General features: G+C 39.6%; 1 protein-coding gene across 1 annotated transcript in view; it reads left to right on the top strand.

Moving 5' to 3' along the window:
* The window catches only part of LOC130705832 (leucine-rich repeat-containing protein 37A2-like), a 44,201-nt gene extending 17,534 nt beyond the window's left edge, over nt 1-26,667 (top strand). Inside the window, exons 6-13 of the mRNA XM_057535185.1 lie at nt 5,744-5,815; nt 6,362-6,436; nt 15,379-15,497; nt 17,879-19,689; nt 20,099-20,203; nt 24,625-24,674; nt 26,066-26,120; nt 26,202-26,667. Coding sequence (XP_057391168.1) covers nt 5,744-5,815; nt 6,362-6,436; nt 15,379-15,497; nt 17,879-19,689; nt 20,099-20,203; nt 24,625-24,674; nt 26,066-26,120; nt 26,202-26,351 — 2,437 coding nt within the window. The 3' untranslated portion in view covers nt 26,352-26,667. The remainder of the gene's footprint in view (nt 1-5,743; nt 5,816-6,361; nt 6,437-15,378; nt 15,498-17,878; nt 19,690-20,098; nt 20,204-24,624; nt 24,675-26,065; nt 26,121-26,201) is intronic.
* The last annotated feature ends 622 nt before the right edge of the window (nt 26,668-27,289 follow it).

The raw sequence follows: 27,289 nt of genomic DNA, 5'->3' as shown, positions 1-27,289 counted from the left end.
TGTCATGGAATCCCACTGATGTCTCTCCAATATGCGAATGGTCCATGAAGTTCCACTTTTGAATTTCACTTTGATTCCTGCTCATGTGCAAAGTTCCTAACTGCTTAAAATGTATGCAACACAGAGCTGCAAAGAGCTAAGTTTAGCACCGAATTCGTCAGCGAGCAAAAGGTGTGGGTGCTTCCCCAACCATTACTAGCTCTTTTAAATGGTAAAGCAGAAAGAATTCCTGAACGCCCACCACAGGGCTCTCCCCAGCCACCCAGAACATTATTTTTCAAACAGCATATATCTCTGAAGTGGATTATCTGTGGCCAATAGGAAGCTTTGAGGTGTGGAAAAAGACGTTGTTTGTGTTCAGCTGTAGTGTGAGAAATACAAAGAAAATACATTGCTGTAGCCTAATTCAATATACTTTCTTTGCTGACTACTCTTCAGTAAGGAGTGTGGGTTTTACACCCTTTCAGCTCAAAAATTCTGTGATTTCTCATGGCACAAGGAAATGAGAGTAGGTACGTTCAATGGCCCGAAGGCGATTTTAGACTCAAGGTAAAGAGCTCTTCTACACCTGGCTTTGGAAAAGACTCTCTTACCTGTCTTGTGGTTCAGAAATCCAGTTTCACACAGTTCATTTTGGGTTAATGAAGGTGCTGAGGCTGTGTCTGGAGCTGGATTAGCAATTCCTGCAGATGCCTATCTTTAGCGGCCTCCTTCCTTTTCCTTGTTAGTGTGCTGATGCCTACCTTGGGGAGAGAGCACCGAGGGTCAGTTTTTCTTTTGCCAGCACACCGGAGAGCAGGCTCATGAGGTCCCTTCACCAGGAGGTTTTAGTAGCGTCAATACGACGTCTTAAACTCACCTCGTTTCCTAAACATCCTATAACACCAAGAGTTCCTTATAAGAATCAGAGTTTCACTATAGTCATGTAGGCAACACAGGAAAATACCTTGTGGAAATAAATAAATAAATAAATAAATCACAATTTAAAAATTAATGAACTCATTCAAAAACATTCACTGAGTGCCATGCCCACTGTGTGTCAGCACTGTACTAAGTGCTGGGGATACAAAGACGCATAGGGCAGGGACTTTGTCCCCAAGAAGCTTTCATCCTGGAAGGAGAAAGATGGATGTTGATGGGAAAACATATATGAGAGCCATTCTAGCATCTGTGCAGCAGGGTAACAAGGTGAGGAGGGGGGTGATGAAGTAGACAATGGGTGGTCGGTTAGAAAAGATTTGTAATGGAAGAGGCACCAACTTGTTCCTTTTGAATTTGTGTTCCTCTTAAATGACAGAAAAAGGTAGTGAAAGAATCAAAACTATCTGGTGTTGGAAATAAATTAGTACTGTACTCCTAAAACTCATTCACAGTTACTTTCAAAAGATTGTCACAGTATACTAAGTCTCTGTTTTGGGCTAAGTCTTTCTAATAGACAAAGCTAATTTGCTTCAGGAAACATTTGCCATGGTGAGATACAGACTTTATTGCATCTCTTTCCAAAGGCAAGCCACCAAGGGAAGATGCCGCCCTCGAGTTAAGTCATTTTACTACCTATGATGACATATTACTGGGGTGTTTATAAGTTGCCTGCATTAAATAAGTTTGGCAGAGGGCCCCAGCTGAGGTGGATTTATCATGAATTCAACGAAGCTTAGGCCTCAGGGCTCCTCACTTGCATAGGTCCCTTCCAAGGTCTTGAGAGGGGTCCTAGCGATTTTTGTATTCATAACTGTGCATGTTTTTATTAGACAGGATTTCCCAAAGTAGATGAGGTTCAGGCCCCACAAAACCTTGATTCATCACCGGGTTTCAGGTAATTATAAGTCAGTAGGTTTCTTGAATGAAGCCTCTATGTTATTGACAAACATCAGGTGAAGTAGTTAGCAGTGTGGTAGTCTATTTGAAATCCGAAATCGACCTCAAAGATGAGCTAAGAGCTTATTAATTAATAAAGTACCACTTTTTGAATGGTGGTAGTAATCGTATCTCTTTCAGATAAAATCAGGAATGAAATATATTATGGAAAACCAGCAGTGGTTGATAATCCTAAATGTTAAGTCTACTTTTTTTTCTGACTTTAAAGTGTTTCTCCTTCATTCACCTATGCAGGTCCAGACTGATGGCTTATTTTTAAAAATTCTTTTAGTCACTTCACTGGTCCTAACAATACAAGCTCCATGATTTTAGAAACTGAAGGACTCTACAATGTAGAAAGGCTATATAACTTAACCAGACAGAGGACATTCACATGCTGGCTTGTCTGTGGTACATCAATATTGTACCAAGAACATAAGCACTAAGAGAGAATAAGAGGAACATCAAAGCCTTATCCCTATTGAATTATTTACCCCATTGTTGAGAATATCAATGAGGTAGGTGTGGCCACACTATGAAGGCAAATTGAGCTGCGGTCACAGAGCCGCTCTAATGCTCCCCCGGTCAACTAGCATTGGTTTCCTTTCGATAGCTATGTACACACAAAAGCTTACACACTTCAGGGTGTTGTCGTCACTTTTTGCTGTGTACTAGAATCCTGGCAGCTTCTCAGATTTAGAAAGGCATAAACGCTAAAACCAAAACTAACTTGGGTCTGTCCTTTGGGGTGATTTAGGGTGGCTGTTTTATTTGTAAGAGTTCAAAATTTTGAGATTGTCACACCTAGCAACTACTATACTTTTCTTCTCCCAACTGCATCTTATTCTTCCCACCTGTAGTATTTTCTCCCATTCTATATGTTTTTTCACTTTCTTGATAGTGTCCTTTGAAGCACAAACTTTTTCATTTTTATAAAATCCAATTCATCTATTTTTCCTTTGGTTGGTTGTGCTTCTGGTATCATATCTAAGAAACTGTTGTCTAATGCAAGGTCATAAAGATTTACTCCTGTGTTTTCTTCTAAGAGTTTTACAGCCTTAGCTCTTACATTTGGATATTTGATCCATTTGGAGTTAATTTTCATACATGGTGTGAAGTGTAGGAGTCCAGCTTCATTATTTTGTGTGTGGATGTACAGTTGTCCCAGCATCATTTGGAAAGACTGTTCTTTCCACATTGAATTGTTTTGGCACCCTTGTTGAAAATCAGTAGACCATAAATATGAGGGTTTATTTCTATACTATCAATTCTGTTCCATTGATTTACATGTCTGTTCTTATTCCAGTAGCACACTGTGATTGCAGTCGCTTTGAACTGAGTTTTGAAACCAGGATGTGTGAGTCCTCCCACTTTGTTCTTTACCAACATTGTTTTGGTTATTCTGTTTCCTTGAATTGCCATATGAATTTTAGAATTAGCTTGGCAATTTCTGGAAAGAAGTCAGCTGGGATTTTGATAGGAATTGCAATGGAACCATAGGTCGATTTGGGAAGTAGTGAAATTTTAATAAGATTATCTTCCAGTCCATGAATCCAGCATGTCTTTCTATTTATTTAGATCTTCTTCAATTTCTTTCAACAGTTTTGTACTTTTCAGTGTGAATCTTGCACTTACTTGGTTAAGTTTTTCCCTAAGTATTTTATTTGTTTTGATGCTGTTACACATGGAATTGTTTTCGTGATTTCATTTTTGGATTACTCATTGCTGGTGTGTAGAAATAATATTGATCTTATATCCTACAACCTTGCTGAACTCATTTATTAATGCTAACAGTTATTTTCCTAGATTCCCAGGAATATGTCTTGTGGTCTTCCAGTTTCCCAGGAATACATTGGAACATTTCAGAGTCTCTGTGGACATCTCATTCCTCAGCTTTTCTTTTTAAGCTTTTCGGTTGGGCTGTTTTTTGCCCCGAACTGTTATCCATTGCCTCATGCAACCGCCATGTTAAAATATTTGCTTGAAAATGTTTTCCAAAAATGCCACCTGAGGAGAGGCTTTTCTCACTAGACAGCTCTCAGTCAGGTCAAAGGCAAGCCTTTCAAGTGAGGTCTTCCAGGGGACCACCAGACATGTAAAACAATGACAGTTCTTTGGGAATGAGGCTTTGAAGGACCTCCCAGTCCATGCTGCTCCTCCTGGTACCAGGGATGTGGGCTGTTTTTCAAGGCTACCACTGGCATGGAGAGCAAAGGTCAAGGACAAGTTCAAGCAACACAGATCTCATTGTTCTTACAGAAATTAATTTGTTTTCCTTGAATAAATTGCTCCCCAATTTGCTGCAATCCTGTCGGTTAAATTTCCAGAGTTCCGAAAAAGTTGATTCTGACCATTTTTGCCAGTTTTGTTGTTGTTGTTGTTGTTGTTGTTATTGTTATTGTTGCTTCTATGGAGGGATGAATTTTCAGATGTCCTTCCTCCATCATTTTTACTGATTTTCCTGCAATATCTTTTAAAATCTCTAAAGTCTCAATGACCATAGGCTAATTAAATATTTATCATGGGAGATGATTAAGGAAAAAATAAATAAAAAGAGAAATAAATAAATAAATAAATAAAAAGAGAAAATATAATTCTCATAGAGGCTTTCCCAGATGTGTAGATGAAGTTTGAAAGGGTATTTCTATATTTAGTGCTCTCAAAATTAAGGTTAAAGTAACAGATGTTTTAAATCCCCACCCCCCGCCCCCCACTTTTTTTTTCATTCGGGTTAAACACAGGCTTTAGAGTCAGAACTGAGTTCAAATTCCAGCTCTGCTTCTTACTAGCTTGATGACCTAGGACAAGTTATATAACTTCTCTGTGCCTCAGTTTCCTCATTTGTACAATGGGGTAATATATCTATCACATAAGGTTACTGTGAGGATTAAATGTTAAATGCTGATCACAGATGCCTGGCAACCCAAAAGATATTAGTTTTGATAATTATTTTACAATATTCGCAAAAATACGTTAATAATTCTTGAGTAGAGTTAACCTAAAGTCAGATATTCTTTTCTTTCTTCCTGTTTCCTTTGGGGTTTTTTTTCCCCCCTTATTTGTTTTAAGGAACTAAGGAAAAAGAAGGAAAGAACTAAGAAGAAAATCTATTCCAGCATTTTGGAATAAAATTTTGTTCCCCAAAATTAATTTGTTTATTTTATTGATATATAAACAAAATGTTATTTATTTATTCAGCAAACATTTATTAAATACCTAGTAAATATTAGGCACTATGTCAGGCACAGGAATAATAATGACAATAAAGTGTGGTCCCTGCTCTCAAGTTGCTGGCAATCTAGGAGACTGACAAGTAAACAGGTGATTACATACACAGTAACAAAGGCTATGATACAGGAATACGCATGGGACTATGTGATGGGAGTACGGCTTTCACCAGTTCCTCTTGGATTTATCTCTTCTTCTTTGGCTCCAGAACCAAGGAATTAGCCCTATTTTTGTCTTTCACTGGGTAGTTTAAATCATGAAATGTTAAAAAATTTGTAGAGATGAAAGAAAAACACCTTGAATTATGGAGGACACTAGAAATAGTACTTTTTTACAGAGCAAGGGCTTCCTACCAGCATAGTCACTTCTAGGGTTTTTAACCTGAAAAGTTCTTTGGCATATTTTGTCTTTACTGGCCACTTTTTTTTCTATTTTTTTGTTTGTTTGTTTGTTTGTTTCTCTTCTCCACTTTATCATCTAGAGACCTGGGTAGTTCCCAATGAAAGAGTGTTTTACAGATGCTAAGGGTGATTTATAGGTAAAGACAGAAAATGATTTTTTTTTTAAACCTTCACGTTCCGTACCAAAAAAAATGAATATAAGCTTTCATGGAAGTAATTGAAAATGCAGATAATTTAAATTCCATTCCATTTTTCAGAATTCTCAATCATAATCCTTTGACAACAGTTGAAGATTCTTATCTTTTTAAATTGCCAGCATTAAAATATTTGTAAGTATTGCAACAGTTTCATGGCTCATGAGATAATTTCTGCTCTTTTTTACTTTCGTCAAAGATTGAGTACTTTGGCTAAAAAGTCATAATTTAGATTTTAACTGGGTTATTGAAAATAAAAGTTATTGGCAAAGAAAACGATTAAGAAAGAATATACATGGGTAAGACAGCCAGCAGAGAATGAGAACAGTGTTGAAGAACACATATAGATATGGAACATGTAGATGCATGTAGGAATATTATTTATCCCAGAAAGCAAAAAGGAATAAGGGGGACATTATTTTTTTTTAAAGAGAGTGATCAAAAGAGGTAGATGCAATTGAAAATGAGAAGTTAGGATAATAAAAAATGATTGTACCATTCAGCACCAAGGCCATTAATTTGATGATGCAAATTTAAATTTCTTCAATAAGAGCTCTTTGGAATTATCATGTATGGCAAGTAAGAAGCCAGAATTGAAGTAATCACATGTTTAGTATCTTTTTAAGTTTAGAATTTTTGTCTTTGGGTTTTATATCATGCATGTTTGGGCTTCTCCTTCAGAGACGTGGGAACAACACAAGTGTCACTTACAACAATTGAAAGCATCCTCATGATGACCCTTGAATTGGAAAAACTGTAAGTTGATTTTTCTTACATTTGTTTTCACTCAATTGTTTTTTTAGGTTTGTCGTATTATTTTCTTAAGTCAGGTTTATTTATGTATAATTTTCACTTAACAAAATTCACTATTTTTAAATATACAGTGTGATGTGTTTTGACAAACGTATAGTTCTGTAGCCACCACCACATTTGAGGTAAAGAAAACTTCTGCACTCCCAAAAGACCCCTCATGTCCCTTTGTAGTCAATCCATCCTCCTCCCGCTACCAGCCCCTGGCAACCACCAATCTGATTTTTGTCCGTATAATGTTGCCTTTTCCAGAATATCTTATAAATGAAATCATGTGGTATGTAGCCTTTTGTTTTTGGCTTCTTTCACTTAGCCAGTCTCTTTGGAGATTCATCTGTTTTGTTGCACCTGTCAGTAGTTCATTCCTTTTTATTGCTGAGTAGTATTCTAGTTGTGTGGATACACAGTTTGTTTACGCATTCATCATTTGATGAACATTTGAGTTGTTTCTAGTTTTTTGGCTATTATGGACAAAGCCTCTGAAAACACTCACATGTGTGTGTGAACATATGTTTTGTGCGAGCATATGTTTTCATTTCTTTGGGGTGAAATACCTAAGGGTGGGATTGCTTCATCATATGCTAAGTGCATATTTAACTTTTTAAGAAACTGCTAAACTGTTTTCTAAAGTGCCTGTGCCATTTTGCTTTCCCACTAGCAGTCTATGAGAGTTGCAGTTGCTCCACATCTTCAGCTGATCCTTATATTTATTTTCTAAAAACGTTTAACCTTTCTAGTAGGTGTGTAGTTGCATCTCGTGGTTTTTGCCACATTTTGCATTTCTGTAATAGCTGATGATGTTGAGTGTCTATTCATGTGCAAACATCTTTTTAAATGAAGTGTCTGTTCAAATCCATTTTTTTTTTTTTAAAGGATTTTCTTATTTATTTATTTATTTATTTATTTATTTTTGGCTGTGTTGGGTCTTCGGTTCGTGCGAGGGCTTTCTCCAGTTGCGGCAAGCGGGGGCCACTCTTCATCGCGGTGCGGGGACCGCTCTTCATCGCGGTGCGCGGGCCTTTCTCTATCGCGGCCCCTCCCGTCACGGGGCACAGGCTCCAGACGCGCAGGCTCAGCAACTGTGGCTCACGGGCCCAGCTGCTCCGTGGCATGTGGGATCTTCCCAGACCAGGGCTCGAACCCGTGTCCCCTGCATTAGCAGGCAGATTCTCAACCACTGCGCCACCAGGGAAGCCCTCAAATCCGTTTTTTAATTGGATATTTATATTGAGTTTTAAGAGTGCTTTATATGAAAAGCAATGGAAAAAGTCCTTTCTCCTAGATATGTGTTTAGTAAATATCTTCTCCCAGATTGTGACTTATCTTCATTGTATTAAAGTGTCTCTGAAGACTAGATGTTTTAAATTTTTGATGAACTCTAATTTAGCAATTTGTTTTCATATTTATTTAATTTATTTGGTTGTGCTGGGTCTTAGTTGCGGCAGATGGGCTCCTTAGTTGCGGCTCATGGGCTTCTTAGTTGTGGCATGCGAACTCTTAGTTGCGGCATGCGTGCGGGATCTAGTTCCCTGACCAGGGATCGAACCCAGGCCCCCTGCATTGGGAACTCGGAGTCTTAACCACCAGGGAAGTCCCTTAGCAGTTTTTCTTAGATGGTTTGTGCTTTTTTGTGTCTTATCTAAGAAATCTTTGTGTGAGACCCCATTGTCTGACCCAAACTCACAAAGATTTTCTCCTATGTTTTCTTCCAGAAGTTGTATAGTTACATTTAGGTCTATGATTCATTTTGAGTTAACTTTCATATATGTTGTGAGGGAAGGGTCAAGTTTCATTTTCTTGCAGTTTAAAAAACTATTTCTGTAGGACCGTATTGTGACAGTTTATTACACAACTAACTGCACCTTAAATTGTGCCGTCCCCCCTCCAATATGGCAAGCTAATAGAAACTTTCTGTTATGCCAAGGCTAGCCGAGGGGATTGCTTGTGATTAGTAGGCGGAAAGGGCCCTGCGTTTAGCAGTCTGTTCCAACCGTCTTTGTCAGGTCAGCTGACAAATGACTGTCTTCACCACGCCGTCACATCTGTTGGTCACTGCTCTAGCCTCATCTTCCTCAGCCTTCCACAGCATCTGCCGCAATTGCGATCCCTCTCTTGTCAGCTAGATGCCCTCCTCTCTGGATATTAAAAATTATTTCCCTATGTAACTACAATACTGTTAACACACAGTATTGAAGAAATTAAATTCCTACAGAATAATATTACCTAATAAAGAGTTGCTATTCAAATTTCCCCAATTGTCTCTCTCATATAATATCATTTCTTTTAACAGCTTTTTGAGGTATAATTGACATACAGTAATCTGTGTTCACACACACACATACATACACACCATGAAGACATCATCAAAATCAAAATGTCCATCACCTCAGAAAGTTTCTTAATGTCTCTTTGTAATTCTTCCTTCCCATCGTTCCTTGCCCTTCCCAATCGCCAAGCAACCATTGATCTGCTTTCTGTTTGCATTTTCTAGAATTTTATGTAAATGGAATCATACAGTGTATACTTTTTTCTAACTGGCCTCTAACTCGGCATGATTATTTTAATCTTCATCCATATTGTTGTATATATCAGTAATTCATTTCTCTTTATTGCTGAATAGTATTCCATTATATGGCTGTACCACAATTGATCTATTCACCATTGATGGGCATTTGAGTTGTTTCAGTCTTTGTCTACTACAGATAAAGTTGCTATGAATATTTGTGTACAAGTCTTTGTATGGATGTATGCTTCCATTTCCCTTGGGTAAATACCTGCAAGTAGAATGGCTGGATCATTGGTAAGTGTATGTCTACGTTTTTAAAAAAATACCTATTTTCCATAGTGGTTTGATCATTTTACATCTCTACCAGCAGCGTTTGAGAGTTGCATTTTCTTCACGTTGCGGCCAACACTTGCTATGCTCAGTATTTTTAATTTTAGATAGTTTAATAGGTGTGTAGTTGTATCTCACTGTAGCATCCCTAATGATTAATCATGTGAAACATCTTTTCATATGCTTATTTTGCATCTGTATCTCTGAATCTTTTATCTATACTTTTCTGGAATTTTGAGAGTTCTTTATATATTCTGGAAATTAGTCCTTTATCCAATATGTAAGTTGCTAAGTATTTTCTCCCATTCTGTGACTCATCTTTTCATTCTCTCAGGAGTGTCTTTTGCAGGGCAGAAATTCTTAATTTTGATGGTGTCTAATTTATCTATTTTTTTCTCTTATGGATTATGCTTTTGGTGTTGTATCTAAGAAATCTTGCCTAACTCAAGGTCATAAAATTTTTCACCTGTTTTGTTCTAGAAGTTTTATAGTTTTATGTTTTTTAGTTCTATGTTTTACATTTAGATCTCTAAACCAATTTGAGTTCATTTCTGTACATGGTTTGGATGGAAGTTCATTTTTTTTTTTTTTGCACCTGGATATTCAATTGTTCCAGCATCACTTGTTGAAAAGACTATCGTTTCTCCACTTAAATGCCTTTGAACCTGAAAGTCAGTTATCCACATCTCTCTACTTCTGAACTTTCTATTCTGTTGCCTTGATCTTTCTGTCTATCTTTACACTACTATCACAATGTCTTGAAAGTGTAGCTTCATAAGCCTTGAAATCAGTTACTGTTAGTTCTTCAACTTTGTTCTTTTTCAAAGTTGTTTTAGTTATTCTAAATTTTATTTCCATATGAATTTTAGAATTAGCTTGTCAATTTCTATAGCAAAGCCTACTGGGATTTTGATCTATAAATCAATTTGGGGAGAATTGATGTCTTAGCAATCTTGAATCTTCTGATCCATGAATACATTATATCTCTCCAGTTATTTAGGTCTTCCTTAATTTCCCCCCAGCAATATTTTACAGTTTTCCGTGTGCAAGTCTTTTACATCTTTTGTCAGATTTATTCTAAGTATTTTATATGTTTGATTCTGTTATAAGTAGTATTTTAAAACTTTGATCTCTGCTTGTTTGTTGAGATAAATTAATCTTTTTGTATGTTGATCTTGTACCCTGCAAACTTGACAAACTCATTTGTTAGTTCCAGTAGCATTTTTGTAGATTCTATCAGGTTTTCTACATAATCATGTTATCTGCAAATAAAGATAGTTTTACTTCTTCCTTTCCATGCTGAATATCTCTTTTCTTTTTGTTGCCCTATTGCACTGGCTAGAACCTTCAGTGCAATGTGAAACAGAAGTAATGAGAGCAGACATCCTTGCCTTTGTCCTGATCCTGGAGAGAAAGTACTTTGTCCTTCACCATTAAATATGATGTTAGGTTTTTTGTCGAAGTCATTTATCAAGTTGAGGAAGTCTCCTTCCATTCCTAGTCTACTGAGGGCTGTTTTTTTCTTTAATCAGGAATGGATGTTAGATTTTTTCATTCTTTTCCTGCATCTATTGCAATGATGATGCGATTTTTCTCTTCTTTTCTTTTCTTAATTTGTTTATTTATTTTTGGCTGCATTGGGTCTTCATTGCTGCACGCAGCCTTTCTCTAGCTGTGGCGAGCAGGGACTACTCTTCGTTGCAGTATGCAGGCTTCTCCTTGTGGTGGCTTCTCTTGTTGCAGAGCACGGGCTCTAGGTGCACGGGCTTCACTAATTGTGGCACATGGGCTCAGTAGTTGTGGCTCACGGGCTCTAGAGCGTAGGCTCAGTAGTTGTGGTGCACGGGCTTAGTTGCTCCGTGGCATGTGGGATCTTCCCCAACCAGAGCTCAAACCCATGTCCCCTGCACTGGCAGGTAGATTCTTAATCCCTGCCCCACCAGAGATGTCCTGATTTTTCTTTTTTAGTGTACTAAGTTGGGTAAATTGATTTTCAAATATTAAACCAACCTTTCCTTCTTGAGATAAACCCCACTTGGTCATGATGTATCATCTTTTTATATATTATTGGATTTGATATGCTAAAATTTTGTTAAGAGTTTTTGCCTCTGTGTTCATGAGAGATTTTGGTCTATAGTTTTCTTGTAATGTCATTGTGTAATCTTGATACGGTGAAAGTTGGCCTTATAAATAGGTTGGGAGGTATTCCCTTCTCTTCAACTTTCTGGTAGAGTTTGTGTAGAATTGGCATTATTTTATTCCTTAAGTGTTCGGTAGAATTTCTCAGTTAAGCCACCTGGACTTGAAGCTCTCTTTGTTGGAAGGTTTTAAACTGCACATCCAATTTCTTTAATATCTTTATTCTTGAATAAACTTTAGTAGCGCATGTCTTTCAAGGAATTTGTCCATTTCATCTTGAATTTATTGGTATAAAGCATTCTATAATATTCTCTTATTATCCTTTTAATATCTATAGTATTTTTCTGTTTTGCATTTTATTTATTTCTACTTTGATCTTTATTGTGTTCTTTCTTCTCTTACTCTGTGATTAATTTGCTCTCGTTTTTCCAGTTTAAGGTGGAAGTTGAGGAAGCTGAGTACAGCGTTAGCAATATCCCATATGTTGACATATTATGTTTTCAGTTTCAGTGAGTTCAAACTAGTTTCTGATTTCCCTTTTGATTTCTTCTTTGACCACAAAGTTACTCAGAAGTGTGTTGTTTAGTTTCCAAATATTTGGAGATTTTTCGGATTTGTTAATTTCTAATTTAATTCCATTGTGGTCAGAGACATATATCGAATGACTAAAATCCTTTAAAAAATTTTTTTAAGTTTTTTTTTTAATTTATTTTTTTGCTGCGTTGGGTCTTTGTTGCTTCGCGTGGGCTTTCTCTAGTTGTGGCGAGCAGGTGCTGCTCTTTGTTGCGCTGCACCGGCTTCTCATTGGATGGCTTCTCTCGTTGCAGAGCACAGGCACTAGGTGTGTGGGCTTCAGTAGTTGTGGCACACAGGCTCTAGAGTGCAGGCTCAGTAGCTGTTGCGTACGGGCTTAGTTGCTCCGCGGCATGTGGGATCTTCCCGGACCAGGGATCGAACCTGTGTCCCCTGCACTGGCAGGCAGATTCTTAACCACTGAACCACCAGGGAAGTCCCAATTCCAGTATTCTTAATCTTTTGTGTAGATCCATATTCCAATCTGGTGTCATTTTGCTTCTGCTTAAAAATACTTCTTTTAACATTTCTTATAGTGAAAGTCTGCTAGTAATGAATTCTTTCAGCTTTTGTATGTCTGAGATAGTCTTTATTTTGCTTTTGTTTCGACAGATCTGGGAATAGAATTCTAGCTTGATAGAATTCAATTCACTACTTTAAAGATGTTATTCCACTGAGTTCTCGTTTACATTGTTTCCAACAAGAATTCTGCCGTCATTGTTATCTTTGTTCCTCTGTATGTAGTGTATAGTTTTTTCCTCTGGCTGCTTTAAAATTTTTCTCTTTATTGCTGGTTTTGAGCAATTTGACTATTTTTTGTGCCTTGGTGTAGTTTTGTCCATGTTTCTTATGCTTAAAGTTCATTGATCTTCTTGACTTTGTGAGTTTATAGTGTTTACCATTTTGGGAAAATTTTGGCTATTATTTCTTCAAATTTTTATTTTTCTCCTCTCCTTCATGGACTCTAGGTACACATGTATTAGGCCACTTGAAGTTGTTGCACGACTCACTGATGCTCTATTCATTTTCGTTGTTGTTTTGTTTTGTTACTCTTTTTGTTTCATTTTGGATCGTTTCTATTACTATGCCTTAATGTTCACTGACCCTTTCTTCTGCAGTGTCTAATCTGCCATTAACCTCGTTCAATGTCTTTTTCATTTAGACATTGTTTTTAATCTCTAGAAGCTCAATTTGGGTCTGTTTTACATTTTCCATGCCTGTACTTAACATTTTCAGGGTTTAGTCTGGGTTTTTTAACATATGAAATACCGTTATAATAACTTTTCTTCATGTATAATAACTTTTTAAATGTTCTTTTCTGCCAGTTCTAACATCTGTATAGATGATGGGTTAGTTTTGATTGATTGCCTTTTCTCCTCAGTATGGGTCACATTTTCCTACTTCTTTGCATGCTTGGCAATTTTTCATATGATCCCAGATATTGTGAGTTTTAGTTTATTGTGTGCTATATATATTTATATTCCTGTAAAATGCTTGGGCTTTGTTTTGGGTGAAATTAAGTTACTCAGAACAATTTTATTCTTTTAGGTCTAGCTTTTAAGATTCGTTGGGTAGGAGTCCAAGTAGCCTTTAGTCTGGAGCTTGTTATTTGCAACTACTGAGACAAGTCCTTTCTGAGTATCATGAGGTTTTCCAGTCTGACTTGTAGGAACAGGTACTATTCCTACAACCCTGTGTGATATCCAGTTATTCTTATTATTAATCCTTTCATGTGGTTCTTTTCCTGGCATCAGGGAATTCCTCACACAAATGTACTGACCAATACTTTGTTGAATTCTCAAGAGATCCCTCTGCATATCTCCAGAGTTCTTTGTCTGTGCCCTACTTTTCTCTCTGATACTCTGCTTTGTGAACTCTAGTTACCTTGGTTTTCCCAGACTCTCAGCTCCATTTCCTCAGTCAGGGAGTCCACCAGTCTCTGCCTGGACTTCTTGTCCCTGTACCATGACCTGGAAACTCTCTCAGAGAAGTAAGTTGGGGCAGTTATAGGGATCACTTCATTTATTTCCCATCTCCTGGGGATCAATGAACTTTATTGCGTGAGGTCCAGTTTCTTGAAAACTGTTGTTTCATATGTTCTGTCTGATATTTTCATTGTTTCAGGTGGGACCTTGTTACTTGGACCTTGTTACTTCATCTTGGCCAGAAGCCAATAACATTCTTTAAGTCTGTTTTGTTTTGATACAGGGTCCAATTAAAGATTAGGCATTGCATGTCGTGTCTTTGTTTCCTTTAATCTAGAATATTTCCCTCCTTTTTTTTTTTTTTTTTGGTCTCTTATGACATTGGCATTTTTGAAGAGTCTAAGCCAGTTGTCTTGTAAGTTGCCCCACAATCTGGATTTGTCTGTTTCCTCATTAGATTCAAAGTAAACATTTTGGGAAAGAATACTATATAGGTGATGTATTCTTCATACTTCAGCACTTCAGGTGGCCCAGTGCTAAGTTTGATCACTTGACTAAGGTGGTATCTTCCATATCTCTCCATTGTAAAGTTATTTTTCCCCTTGGTAATTGATAAATAATATGTGGGGTGATAGTTTGGGATCAGTGAAGATCCTACTTTCAAACAACTCTTCACCCAACTGTGCATCAGTGATAATCCTTGTCTGAATCGATTATTACATTGATAGTTGCAAAATGACACTTTCCTAATTCTGTCATTCCTTTTGCATTTATTAGCTGACATTATTCTATAAAGAAGAGCTCCCCCACTTTTCATTTTGAGTATCATTATGAACTCATGTGCTTTTTTAAAAATTAACTATGTTATACCTTATTATAATGATAATGTTATTCTTTGGAATGTTCCTTTTGTCCAGATTTGGCCAATGCGATCTCTGTTATTGTTTAACCACATGATGCTTTTTTATTACTAGAATAATTTGTAATATATTACTACTCACAAATAGGAACTGAGAAAGGGACTCCAGAAGGTGCGGTCTTATTCAGACTCTTCTGAGAAGTCAGCCTTCTTCCTGTGTACTCTCAACCCAAAGTGAGGCTTTCGGGTGGGAAGGAGATAATTCTGAATTAAACTACAGATCAATGTCACCCAATTCTAATCCCTATTCCCTTTTTGCTAGACATACCATACCTACTGCCATCCTAATCCTTCTGTTGGGCACCTCTCTCCTCCTCTGTATTTATTTACAACAGTCAAGAGCAGCAATTGGCCAACCAGCCCTTATCCAGTTGTCCAGTCCATATGCCTCAAGAACTCCTTTTTGCACTGGTCTGTGGTGGTCTTGGCCTACCTCTTCTACCTACTCAAGTAACTCTTTTACCACGAATTTAATTACGTGTGTTTCCATTTATAGGATCTTACCTAGCCGTATGGCCTGCTGCCTCTGCCAATTTAAAACTACTATTGAGGTTGTCTGTCAGACAGTCAAGCTGCGTTGTGACAGTGAATGCCTGACAGACGTCACACGTTGCGGTGAGTCTCAATTGCGGGATAATAAATTTTTAATTTTTAATTTAATTTTTTAATTTTTATTTTTAATCAATGATAAATTTTAAAATTAATGATGTAATTGCATTATTTTAAATCATTCATTCAGAGTTCCAGCTTCCTAAGTTTCTCAGAACTAGCCCTTGCTAAAAATCAGATTCTTGATTACATTATTAAGCTAATAATAGCTCAGTTACATTGTTAGCTTAATAATGTAAATGATCCGCATACATAAAGGAACAAGAGAAAGGACTGGAAGGGGGAAGGGAATTAACATTAATGGCCACATATCCTATGCTGTGCTCTCTGCAAACGAGAACTTATTCATATAGTGCATCACAGTTTGTAAACTGATTTTATATACATTAGGTCTCAAGTACCCTTTGTCTTATAGGACAGATATAAATATATTTTTGTTTATTTTGTTTGTTTCTGCAATTTTATACAGAGTACAAGAGATGCTGTTTTATGTCCTATTTGGAGCCTGAGAGTTTCTGGTTCCATAACCAGAAGCTGCTACCTAGCCCTTCTAATGGCTGGGAGAGCTAGTTTATTCTTAGACTGTCCAGCTCTGAACTTGCTCTGAATCTCAAGCTTTTCTATCCACAAAACACTCAGGGGCTTTCAACCATTTTTCTATATATTAGATTTATTGGCACTAACTTGATGACTTCCAAAATGTGCTATCATGCCCAGGTAGCTTGAATACAGGTCTCTTTCAGTGATCGAGAGCACCTCATAAATAATAACACTTTGCTACTTGTATAAAGACAATATTGCTGATTTTTCAACACAATTTTATTTTTTTTTGGCCGTGCCACACAGCTTGTGGGATCTTAGTTCCCCAAGCAGGGATTGAAGCCGGGCCACAGCAGGGAAAGTGCCGGGTCCTAACCACTAGACCACCAGGGAACTCCCCCAAACAATTTCTTTTACTAATTATATTACTCCCTTCTCCCCCAGAAGTGGGCAGTAAAGGCATTTTTGTTTTTTTTCAAGTCCTCTCCTTTTTTTTTTTTTTTTTTTTAAATTTTTATTTATTTATTTATTTTTTATTTATTTATGACTGTGTTGGGTCTTCGTTTCTGTGCGAGGGCTTTCTCTAGTTGTGGCAAGTGGGGACCACTCTTCATCGCGGTGCGCAGGCCTCTCACTATCGCGGCCTCTCTTGTTGCGGAGCACAGGCTCCAGACGCGCAGGCTCAGTAATTGTGGCTCACGGGCCTAGTTGCTCTGCGGCATGTGGGATCTTCCCAGACCAGGGCTCGAACCCGTGTCCCCTGCATTGGCAGGCAGATTCTCAACCACTGCGCCACCAGGGAAGCCCAGTAAAGGCATTTTTAATCTCCTTTTAAAGGTGAGGAAAAACAAGATCAGAGGTGTAAGTGCTATGACCCTAGTGCCCCGATCTCCTGTCCCCAGTTTGGGGCTCTCTGCAAGCCCATGCTCCTCCTTTCTCATGACCCTTCCCTCCTCCTTGACCCTCACCAAAAATACTTTTAATCCTTTTGGAAGAGAAGCCCAGCTACACAATGGTACACATTACCTTCACACAGTCAGAAGCTTTGGATGGTTCCCCAAGTAAAGCTGGAAATATTAGAAGGAAAATGAAATGAAAGCAAAGTAGCCATCTGACAGAAGTTGCTTTTTCCCTTCTGCATTTTACGACCTCAAGTATTATTCCACTGATTTGTTGAACGTTCCACATTGGCATACAGTCTGGCAAATCTCTTAACTTATAGCCCAGATCCCTGCCCAAATTTTAGCAGAGAGCCAGGGCGGATATAGTGGTTTTTTCTGTATAGAGCCTTCTGTTACAGGGGCTGGGGTATATGGAAGCAGGGACTGAGCAAAGGACTCGGTGGGTGGGTGGAGAAGGACATGTCCAGATGACGACCTGTTAGCGGCGGTTGTTGTCGTGGTCATCTGTGACAGTAGCAAGAACGCAAGCACACTGAAGAGGTGGAGAGAGGAAGCCTCACACTCCTCTGCCTCTCAGGCAGGACAGGATGGGGTATGTGAATGTGAGGAGTCAACAGTAGATCTGCGGAGAGTCCAGCTGAGTAGGGGAGTATTTGTCTTCCAGCCTTGGCTCTTCTTGAGTACTGGCCCCTGGGAACCAGTGGAGTAATCCTGAATATAGTTACTATATTTCACACTACAGAATTTTCTGAGTAGATAGCCACTTTTTCAAGAGATATCTTTTTCACATTTTGTTGTTGCCAGTCATAGGCTTAAGTGTGGGCTTCTTTTTCTCCTAAGTGGCACTCAAACGTTGACTGATTCCTAATTCATTTGGCTGTGGACTGACAAAAATCTGTCCCATCAGTCTTCAATGATCAAAAACAGTCTCTTCTTTTTTGACAGACGAAGAAACATCTCTTGGGAATGCAGAAGGATCGTTGATGAAGGTGTTACAAGCCCGGAAGAAGAACAACAGCACCGAGCTGATTATTGAGTCAGAGAGGGCATCCTCAGATAAAAGTGCTGTCAGCTTGTCAGGCTTCATGAATGAGCAGCTGGACTTTAAAAATGAAAGTGATATTATCAGTGCACGAAATTACATACTGCCTTACATCTCAGAGGGAAATCTAGGAGATGTGGAATCAACACTATTACCATTCCTTCAACTTCTTTTTTCAAATATACAAGATGGAGATATGCTCCTGGGCCTTTTGAAAAACAATACAAGGAGCCCTTCTGTTAAACCTGTACGCAAGAATTCAACTAATAAAAATAAATTGAGGAAACTCCATTTTCTGGAAAATGTGTTAGATGCAGAAACTCAAGAAAAATTTGATGAGGTTAAAAAGGAAGAAAAACCTGCCACGCGTACACGTTCCAACCTTTTAAGTGCCATGTTTAAACGCTACCTCTTTCTAAAGAAATTGGAAACTGCCCAACCACAGAAAGACAGCCCAGCAAAGACTGAGAGTACCGAGGAAAAGCTGCTGAGAGTGAACAGGGTCCTCAAGGGCCCAAGGGGCCTACAGAAAATGCACCTCCAAGCAGTGGGAGATGAGAACGTCAGGAGGAAACAGAATGCCCAGCCATCTGTGGCGAGCACTGCCGAAGAAAGAAGGCTCAGGAGGCCATCCCCAGGAAAGCTGAAACAGCTTCTCATGGTGCAGAGGCCCAGGAAGCTGGTGGGAAAGTCCTCCAATGCGGAGTCTTCATTCCTCAAAGAACACAAGGCAGCAGGCTCCTCTACCCTGAAACAGTACTTCAAGGTCAGGCCTTCTGCCTCCATCCCTCCAAAATCCCCATCTGAGGTTAAAAGCAAATCAAAAGACTTATCCAACACTATACTTGTTTTAGAGGATGCAAAGGCTAGAGTTAGAAATATTAAGGATTTTGAACTAATCTCACATTCTGGGAAAAAATACATCTTCCATAAAATTAGGACTCATCGGGTCCAGAGAAAACCCAAAGTCAAAAGGAGTCGAAAGTTCAGAAAGAAAAGTTCACTCAATAGAATGATGCTTGCAAGCCCTCCGTTCTCTGTAGTGAGGAGTCTCATAAATTCCCCTCCGCGAGAAGCTGTTTCACCTTCAAGAGAAGTGACTTCTCAGGAAAATCCTTTTCCAGAATTATTTTCTCTTTCAGACCCTTCTACAGAAAACACTACTTCAGCAAACAATACTGCACAAAATGTTTCTGAAGAAGTTATTTCTTCAGGAAACTCTACTCTGCCCGGAGGAACCGGCCCTGAAAACACTACCCATAAGGATGTCTCCACTGCACATTCTGCTGTTGCTGCAGACAACAGTATGCCACCTGTTCAACAGACCAACGAAACACAATGGGAGCACCACAACACGGGCACTGAATTATCCTCTAAGCCCACAGGCTTCACTTTCCCAGGGCTCACATCCCCGGGTGATCAAGTTGAAACTCAGCTAAACCAGCAGCTACGGTCCCTCATCCCCAACAATGACGTGCGAAGGCTCATTTCTCATGTTATCCAGACTTTGATAATAGACTGCTCGGACACCCACGTGCAGCTGGCCTGTGCCAACCTCATCTCTAGAACAGGCCTCCTGATGAAGCTTCTCAGCAAGCAGCAGGAAGTAAAGGTGTCCAAAGCGGAATGGGATACGGGCCAGTGGAAAAGTGACAACTATATCAGTGAGAGCACAGAAGCCCAGAGTGAGCAGAAAGAGCAGGAGTCAAGTGAGGTGAGGAGAACCCCTGAAACATGGGACCTGGACTTTTACTCAGTTTAGGACATGCCATGGACGTGCCCAAGCAGGAATACCACGGGCTCCTAGTCTGTATCTTATCTTCAGCCATGACACTGGCTAAGACAGTGATCTCCCACTTTGCTCATTGAGAGAGTGTGCCACTATTCCTAGGGTAGACGAGAAAAGGACGTAACGCAAGATAAATAAATTGTAGAAGAAAATGCTAATGATAAGATTAATAACATTAAATTTGGCTTGTTCTTATAGAAGCTACTCGCCTGAAAGGATTGGGTTTTATAGTAGTTTAAGAATAGTTAGCTATTGTTTAGAATAGGTTTAAGAAGAGTTAGCTTTCATCCCTTCTATCTCCTTGTTTGTAAAAAATTGTTATTTATTTTTTTAGCTCACAAAAGAAGTTCCAGGATATGGCTATAACAACAAACTCATCTTGGCAATATCTGTAACTGTAGTAGTGACGATTTTGGTTACACTTCTCTGTTTCATTGAGGTAAGGACAATAATTCATTCAGATTCAGAACCCACAAACTGAGAATCAAAGCCACCTTTCCACCTACTACTACTTGATTCTTCTCTTTAGTCATGAGGACTGAGATACACTTTGTTCTTTTACTGAAAAGTATATTCCCAGGATTTTTTTTTCTTTTTCTTTTTTTTTCTTTTGGCTACATTATGTCTTCATTGCGGTGCGCGGGCTTCTCATTGCGGTGGCTTCTCTTGTTGTGGAGTACAGGCTCTAGGCACGCGGGCTCAGGAGTTGTGGCGCACGGACTTAGTTGCTCCGCAGCATGTGGGACCTTCCCAGACCAGGGATCGAACCCGTGTCCCCTGCACTGGCAGGCGGATTCTTCACCACTGCGCCACCAGGGAAGTCCCCAGAGGATTTTGAAAGGAACTCCACTCCCAGGAGATCTCTTTGGAATTGGATCCATGATAACAAGCCATTGGACTGTTTTGACAAGTTCAGTTTATAAGAAGGCCAGAGTTGACATGATAGTAAAATTTCTTCAACTCAAAAACTATGCTGATTTGATGTACTCACCAGTCACTCTCATTCTACTGTTTATTTCTTTCCTTGTTGGCTGAAGTGATGAGAGACATACGATCTCCATACTCATGGAGCTATCAGTCACCCTGGGAGGGCTAAAAGGACATGCCTAAAAGATCAAAGTGTGATCTCGTCAATTCCTTAGGCTTACTTAGCAGCTTGCTTCTCCAGTGTATTAGGAATTGTGTAGATAGGTTCCATTAAAACACTGCAAGTAAAATCCTGCAGCAGGCTACCCTAAAGCATGTCATATTTATAGTAGCCTATTCCTGGAGCTAGCCTGTTTATCTTTTGTTCAGTTACATAATGGTTTATTACTTTTCCCAACAGGCAGTGGCTAACATTAAAAGAGTGATTTTAATAAGCTGGCAATCTTGATTCTACCCTACCAGTCCAACCTACTTTATTTACCTTTTCTCTTGTAATGGCAGCCCTCCATTGCAGCCAAAGCAGCTCCTCAGTATACGCTAGTTACACCACATCCATGCCTGCTTTTGTCTGTGCCTTTGGCCATCTAAAATTCCTTGATTTTGCTTTGCCTGTGGAAGTCCTATGAACCTCTCAAAAGCCAACTCAAGTTCAGATATCTTTCTTCATAAAGCCTTCCCTGAATACTCCAGCCCTCCTGATCCTAGTCCTGTGAGGTTTGTCACCATTTCTTAGGGGCCATAGCAAAGCAGTCCCCTCCCCTCAGAGCTCACAAAAGTGGGAAGCAGTTTTTTAAAAGGCAGCCCCCCAAGAGAGAAACAGCAAGGTTAGCACATCATGGAGCTGAGCAGAGATGTGTAAGGACCAATGGCTTCCTGGCCTATCAGACTTGAATAAAACCTGACATGATGTACTAACTTCTAAAGAGAAATGAGTCTATCTGCAGGAGGGTTGGTCAGTAGTGAAAGCATAGAAAAGGTGAGGAGAGACCAACATGGGCAGCGCCCATCCTCCCATTGCCCGAGAGTAGAGATGGCACCTTAGGCAGCAGAACTGAAGAGTCAGGCCCACTAGCCAGGCTGTGCCTGTTGAGGAGATGGATGCATCCAGCTACCTCAGGCCTTCCCATTAAATTCTGGATTCAGCTGGTTCCTTTTCTAATTCTGTTGTCACCAAGTAGCCTTCGATTGTGTGATTGTGCTTTAGTGTGCCACGGAGGCCTGTCTCCACAGAAGGTAATTCTCTGACTGTGTAGACACGGATGCCCTGTGTGTAGAACAGATGTATTTCTCATTGTCAAGTAATAATTTGGCATTCTGATTTTTGATCAATCCTGTGATATTGATAAAGTGAGACTGCCACAACAGGAAGACGCGAGTTGTCTCTTGGTGAGGAAGAGTATGATTTCTGAGCCTAGGAGGCTGGGGACTAGCATGGGGTCAGCTTGCTAGTCATTGGCCATTGCCCAGACTGTACCCTCTACATCTCCAGGTGGCATGTGGCCTTTTGCTTTTTTAGAATTTCTGTAAAGTCCCCTTTTTATTGTTTGTAACTTCTCTAGAGTTTAACCTTGCATTTGTTTTGTTTTGTTTTGTTTTGTTTTGTTTTGTTTTGGCCTGCGGGATCTTAGTTCCCCAAGTAGGGATTGAACTTGTACCCTAGGCAGCGAAAGCGAGGAGTCCTAACCGTTATTTCCTCTCCCCACTTATATGATAAGCTCTTCGAGGACAGGGGCCATGCAGTGTTCTTCCTATGGTAGACACTAATGGTGTTCAATGGAAGAGAGATGAGGCGTTATGTCAATTCCACAGTGAGGAATCATGCAACCGAATATTTATTTGAAGTAGCATCGAGTCCAGCAATAGACCCATGTGTTCTTAAGACTTCTGAAATGTCATGTTTTAATATTCCAATCAGTGGGGGAAAATGAATAAATGGTGATAGACTAGCTGCCTAACTATTTGGGGGGTAAAGAATAGCAGATCCCCATTTTTCATCTTAAATAAACATATTTCCATAAATGTGAAAAAAGACCACATAAAGGTATTAGAAGGAAATAAAAGCAGTATTTTTATAATCTTTTATAATCTTCAGAGCCTGATGCCACAAGCAGAGCCTTTGATATAGTCCACCATCTTGTCTGTGACACCAGCTTAGCACTGATTCATGCCAAGCGTAAGATGAAGAGTTTTCCATATATTGTCTGATTTAATGCCCACAGTTCTGTGAGGATGATATTACTATCCCTCCTTCATAGATGAAGGAGATCAATGTAAGGCCCCAGTGGCCAAACCAAAAGCAGAAGCCAGTTTCACCCGACTGCAAAGCTTGTGCTCCCCTACTCCACTCTTTTGTCTTGTCTCCTTAGAGACAAAAACACTGGAAAGATTCGAAACACTGAAATTCAATGAAAACCAGTATTTCTTTACTATAAAGAGTTTTTTGTTTGTTTGTTTGTTTGGGGGTGGCAGGGTTTGGCCATGCTGTGCAGCTTGCAGGATCTTAGTTCCCTGACCAGGGATTGAACCTCGGGCCACAGCAGTGAAAGCGCCAAGCCCTAACCACTGGACCACCAGGGAACTCCCAAGAGTTTTATAAGTCAACAAGAAGAAGACAAACAGTCCAGGGGAAAGGGGGGCAAGGGCTGTGCAGAGTAGGAGGTGTGTTGACGGTCTGCCACCATATCTGCCCGTCCTCTCCTCATGGCTCATGTGGGGTGGCTTTTGTTAGCCAGGCCTTTGTCACCTCATGACGTAAAAGTAATCTCTAATATCTTCTTCAAGTACTTTTGTAATCTGTCTAGAATTTGTTGTATTTGTTTTTTAGTGTGGTTGAGGCAGGGGATCTAACTTTTCCCCCCTACATGAAGATCTAATTGTTTTCAAATCTTTCACTGAATGGTTTATTCTTTCTTCCCTGGTCTCATGTACTATCTTCATCTGGACTCTATTCTGTGATCCAGTTATCTTGTCCTGTACCAGTACCAATATCACACTGCTTAATTCCAGTTGCTCTATAACATATTTTATATCTGGTAGGGCAAGGTCCTACTCTTTGACCTTGTTTTTCATACATTTCATAACTATTCTTACACATATTCTCTACCAAATGTCAGCTGGCCAGGTTTTATTTAAAAATTATTTTGGATATAAATGGATTGCATTGAATTTGTAGGTTAATTTGATGAGAATTGACCTCTTTACAACATTCTAGGAGGATGGTATCTCATGCCATGTAGTACTTCTTAATGTCCTTCAGAAAAGTTTGAATATTTTCATCACATAGGTCTTACAAAGTTTTGGTTAAGTTTATTCCTAGGTACTTTATGCATTTTTATTGATATAGTAAACGGGATGTTTCTTCTGTTTCTTAGTGAGTTATTTGTGTTATATGGGAAAGCTATTGAGGCTTATATGTTGATCTCTTGATTTTGTATGTAGCCATCTTACTCATGTTACTTCCAATAAAATTTCGGTTGATTCTTTTTGTCTTTTTAGGTCCCTCATTTCATATGCAAATGTGTTTGTCTCTTCCTTTCCAGTACTTCGTTTTTCTTTTCGTACTGATTAAGACCTCCTCCACATTGATCGATAGTAGCAGTAATGATGGGCATCCTACTCTTGTTGTTGACTCTAAAACAAGGCTTAGGTTTCTGCTAGATACTTTTCTTTTCTTTTCCTACTTCTAAGAGTTTTTATTAGGAACGATCTGTTGAACGTTATCTAAAACAGTCAATAAAATATATCGCCAGCTGCATGCAAGACCCTAAGTTAGGTACTGTGGAAGAGGCAAAGGATTATTAAACAGGGTAGAATTCCTTTCCTTAAAAAAGTTATCATCTCACTGGGTAGATAAGATTTAAAGTAAAAGGGAATGAATAAGGATTTGGAAATAGTTGTAATGGATAATCATGATCATGTTTTCTTTCAAAACAGATTTATTCTCATCGAATTGCAAAAGGGGAAGATAAGAAAAGAAGCAGAAGGTAAATATTGGTCTTTTAAAGCAGAATTCTACAACTAGAGGAGAACTTAGAACTCACCTATTTCAATTTCCTCACCAAAGGCAGGAAGAATGTTTAATTACCCTAATGGTTTACCCTAATTTATTTATCAGCAGAATTAGCTCCCCAGCCCAAGCTGACTTAGAACAGGACTGGCACAGATTCATCTGCTTTCACTAGTCCTTTAAGGAAAGAGGGTGGACAGGGAGAGGTTTTGCTTGCACCTGTTCCTGCTGGCCTGGTGCCTGGTTCCTAGGCATCAGGCCAGGCCAGAGGCCTTCTAGGAGGCTCTGGGGTAGGGAGGGCCACATGGTTGGGGATTTAGGGGCTGGCCTCACTCAAAGCTGACGAAAGGTAGCACATATGAGTCCCTTCTGTAAAGTGGCAAGAAAACTTCCCTTCTCACCCTACTGTTTTTCAGGCCCCTACTCTCTATTCCCTTTATCCAAACCTCATAGAACTTTAACCGGGAGAAACTTTAGACAGTAGTTTGTCTCTTCCTTTTATAATAAGGAAATGGAGAAAGAGAAAGGGAAAGTATCTTGCCCCATGGTCACACTGCTAGTGATTATCAAAAAGAAGAGGGTCCCTTTCCACGGAGGACTTCTCTACTGATCACACTGTGCTTGGGCTGTGAGCTCCGTTTTATGTCACAATTCAGTATACACATACTATATGGGCATAAGTAGTTTCTGAAACTAACTTATTGTGCACTCTGATTTTTTTCTATTCTATTTGTATTCAAAAAGAGTATTTCGTGTTTCCCTGCTGGGCATGGCCTTTAAACTGATTTCACAATTCACTGACACCTCAGTGACAGCCTGCAGTATGAAAGGCAGAGAGCTATAGATAACTTTGCTAGTTGGGTTCAGGTGTTTACTTGGTGTGATTCAACTTATAGGATAGGATAGAGCAGCCAGGAAAATAAAAGCACCTTCTCCCCACAGCCACACCCCCAGCAAATGCTGCATGTGCGACTAAGTCCGTAGCGGACTGGTGTGAAGCGCATCTAGAGAGTAACGTGTTTCTGCCCAGCGCCACTGTGCAGTGTTTTCACTGCACGAGGGCACTTGGCCAAGGGCCAAGAAAGGTGAACGGGGCTGAAAATCCTGCCTATACTCCATGCTAAGCCACATGCAAAGGTCTCCCCAGAGACACGGGGCGGGGGGGGGAATGGCCTTTTGGACAGACACAGAGAACTTCTGGAAGGCCAGCATGCATGGAATGATTTTCAAGATCCCGGGTCTGTGGTGATTTTGCTCATTGTGATTATGGACTGAGGTACCCATTTAGTCCTAATAAGACCAGAGATAACACATTGTGAGAGAGATGAAAAATGACTGTAACACTAACTGTGTGTGTTTTCCTCCAAGGGGCTTTTTTCGATTTCTGCTGCGTAAGAGAAGCTCAGGGGAAAGTGAGAGTCAGGTAAATTTGAAGGGGATATAGTACTGTGGCCAGAGAAAGCAGGGGAGATGCTGAATTAATATTTCCCTTTCTGTGTTCCAGGAGGGCTTTTTCGGGAGAAGGCGGCCACTTTGGCTTAGGGATGTGTATAGGCCTCTCAACGCCATACGCAAGAAAAACATGGCACAAAAGCTACACGACAGGGAGTCTTCTGATGAGGATGAGATGTACTTCTATAAGGATGTACCATAAATGGTAGGGGACAATTTAAAATTCTCATCTAAAATGAGGAAATCATGAGAACTATCATTGTTCCTTTCAAAAGTAAAAAGCCTTGGCATTATTCTTCTTACCCCAGGGAAGTCATCAATGCCCCAGCAGAGAAGCTTCTGGCTGCATATTGGGTTGATGAAGAGGCGGGTGAGGAAAGTGAGACCGCACACGAGACAGCCACAGAGTGAGCGCTGTTCTGCCTCAAGCCACCTGCAAATTTTGTTTTTAATATCGGCTTCTCAGCATTGCTTGTAAAATACTTCTTTTTCTTTTATTAAAGTATATAAATTCATAACCAAGTCTAACCATGTGGTAAGGAATTAAAATGTAAATAGTTGAATATTTATATACCAATAACAGGGGCCTGCAAGAAGAAGCAGAGCTGAAACTAGAATCCCTCATGGTAGCCAGTACTTCCACAAGAGGAAACGTGGGCAAAGGAGGATGAGTAGAAGGATGAAGAGGGGCTTCCCTCCCTTGTTTCCCCAGTATCATCAGTCCCTGGGAACTGGAAAACATACCATCCTCAAGGGGCATAGATGAGTAAATCAAATAGCAATTTATTCTGGTGCTCTGTCTCCTGGTTCATCAAGTACCAGTTATTTACAACATGCTCGACCTCCTGCCCATAGAGGATCATCTACTTCTGGCCCCTCTCGTACGGTCATTGGGGTTGCCAGAATACTTGGATCACTGGGCCTCCCTCCACTGTGGAGCCAAGGCCTGACTTTTCTCCCAACTTCTCAAACTCATGTACAGATGTGTACCCTGTGTACCAAGGTAGGGGGTTCTCCACCATTTCAAGCTGGTGGAAAATTCCCATTGGGTTGTTTTTTTCTTTTTTTTTTTTAATTTTGAATTACGTGGTTTTAATTATAAGCGGATTATGAGGGAAAATATTTGCAGATGCCATGCCA

Source organism: Balaenoptera acutorostrata, chromosome 20, assembly GCF_949987535.1.
Source record: "Balaenoptera acutorostrata chromosome 20, mBalAcu1.1, whole genome shotgun sequence".
Classification (NCBI taxonomy): domain Eukaryota; kingdom Metazoa; phylum Chordata; class Mammalia; order Artiodactyla; family Balaenopteridae; genus Balaenoptera; species Balaenoptera acutorostrata.
This window is presented reverse-complemented; position numbering and strand designations above follow the sequence as displayed.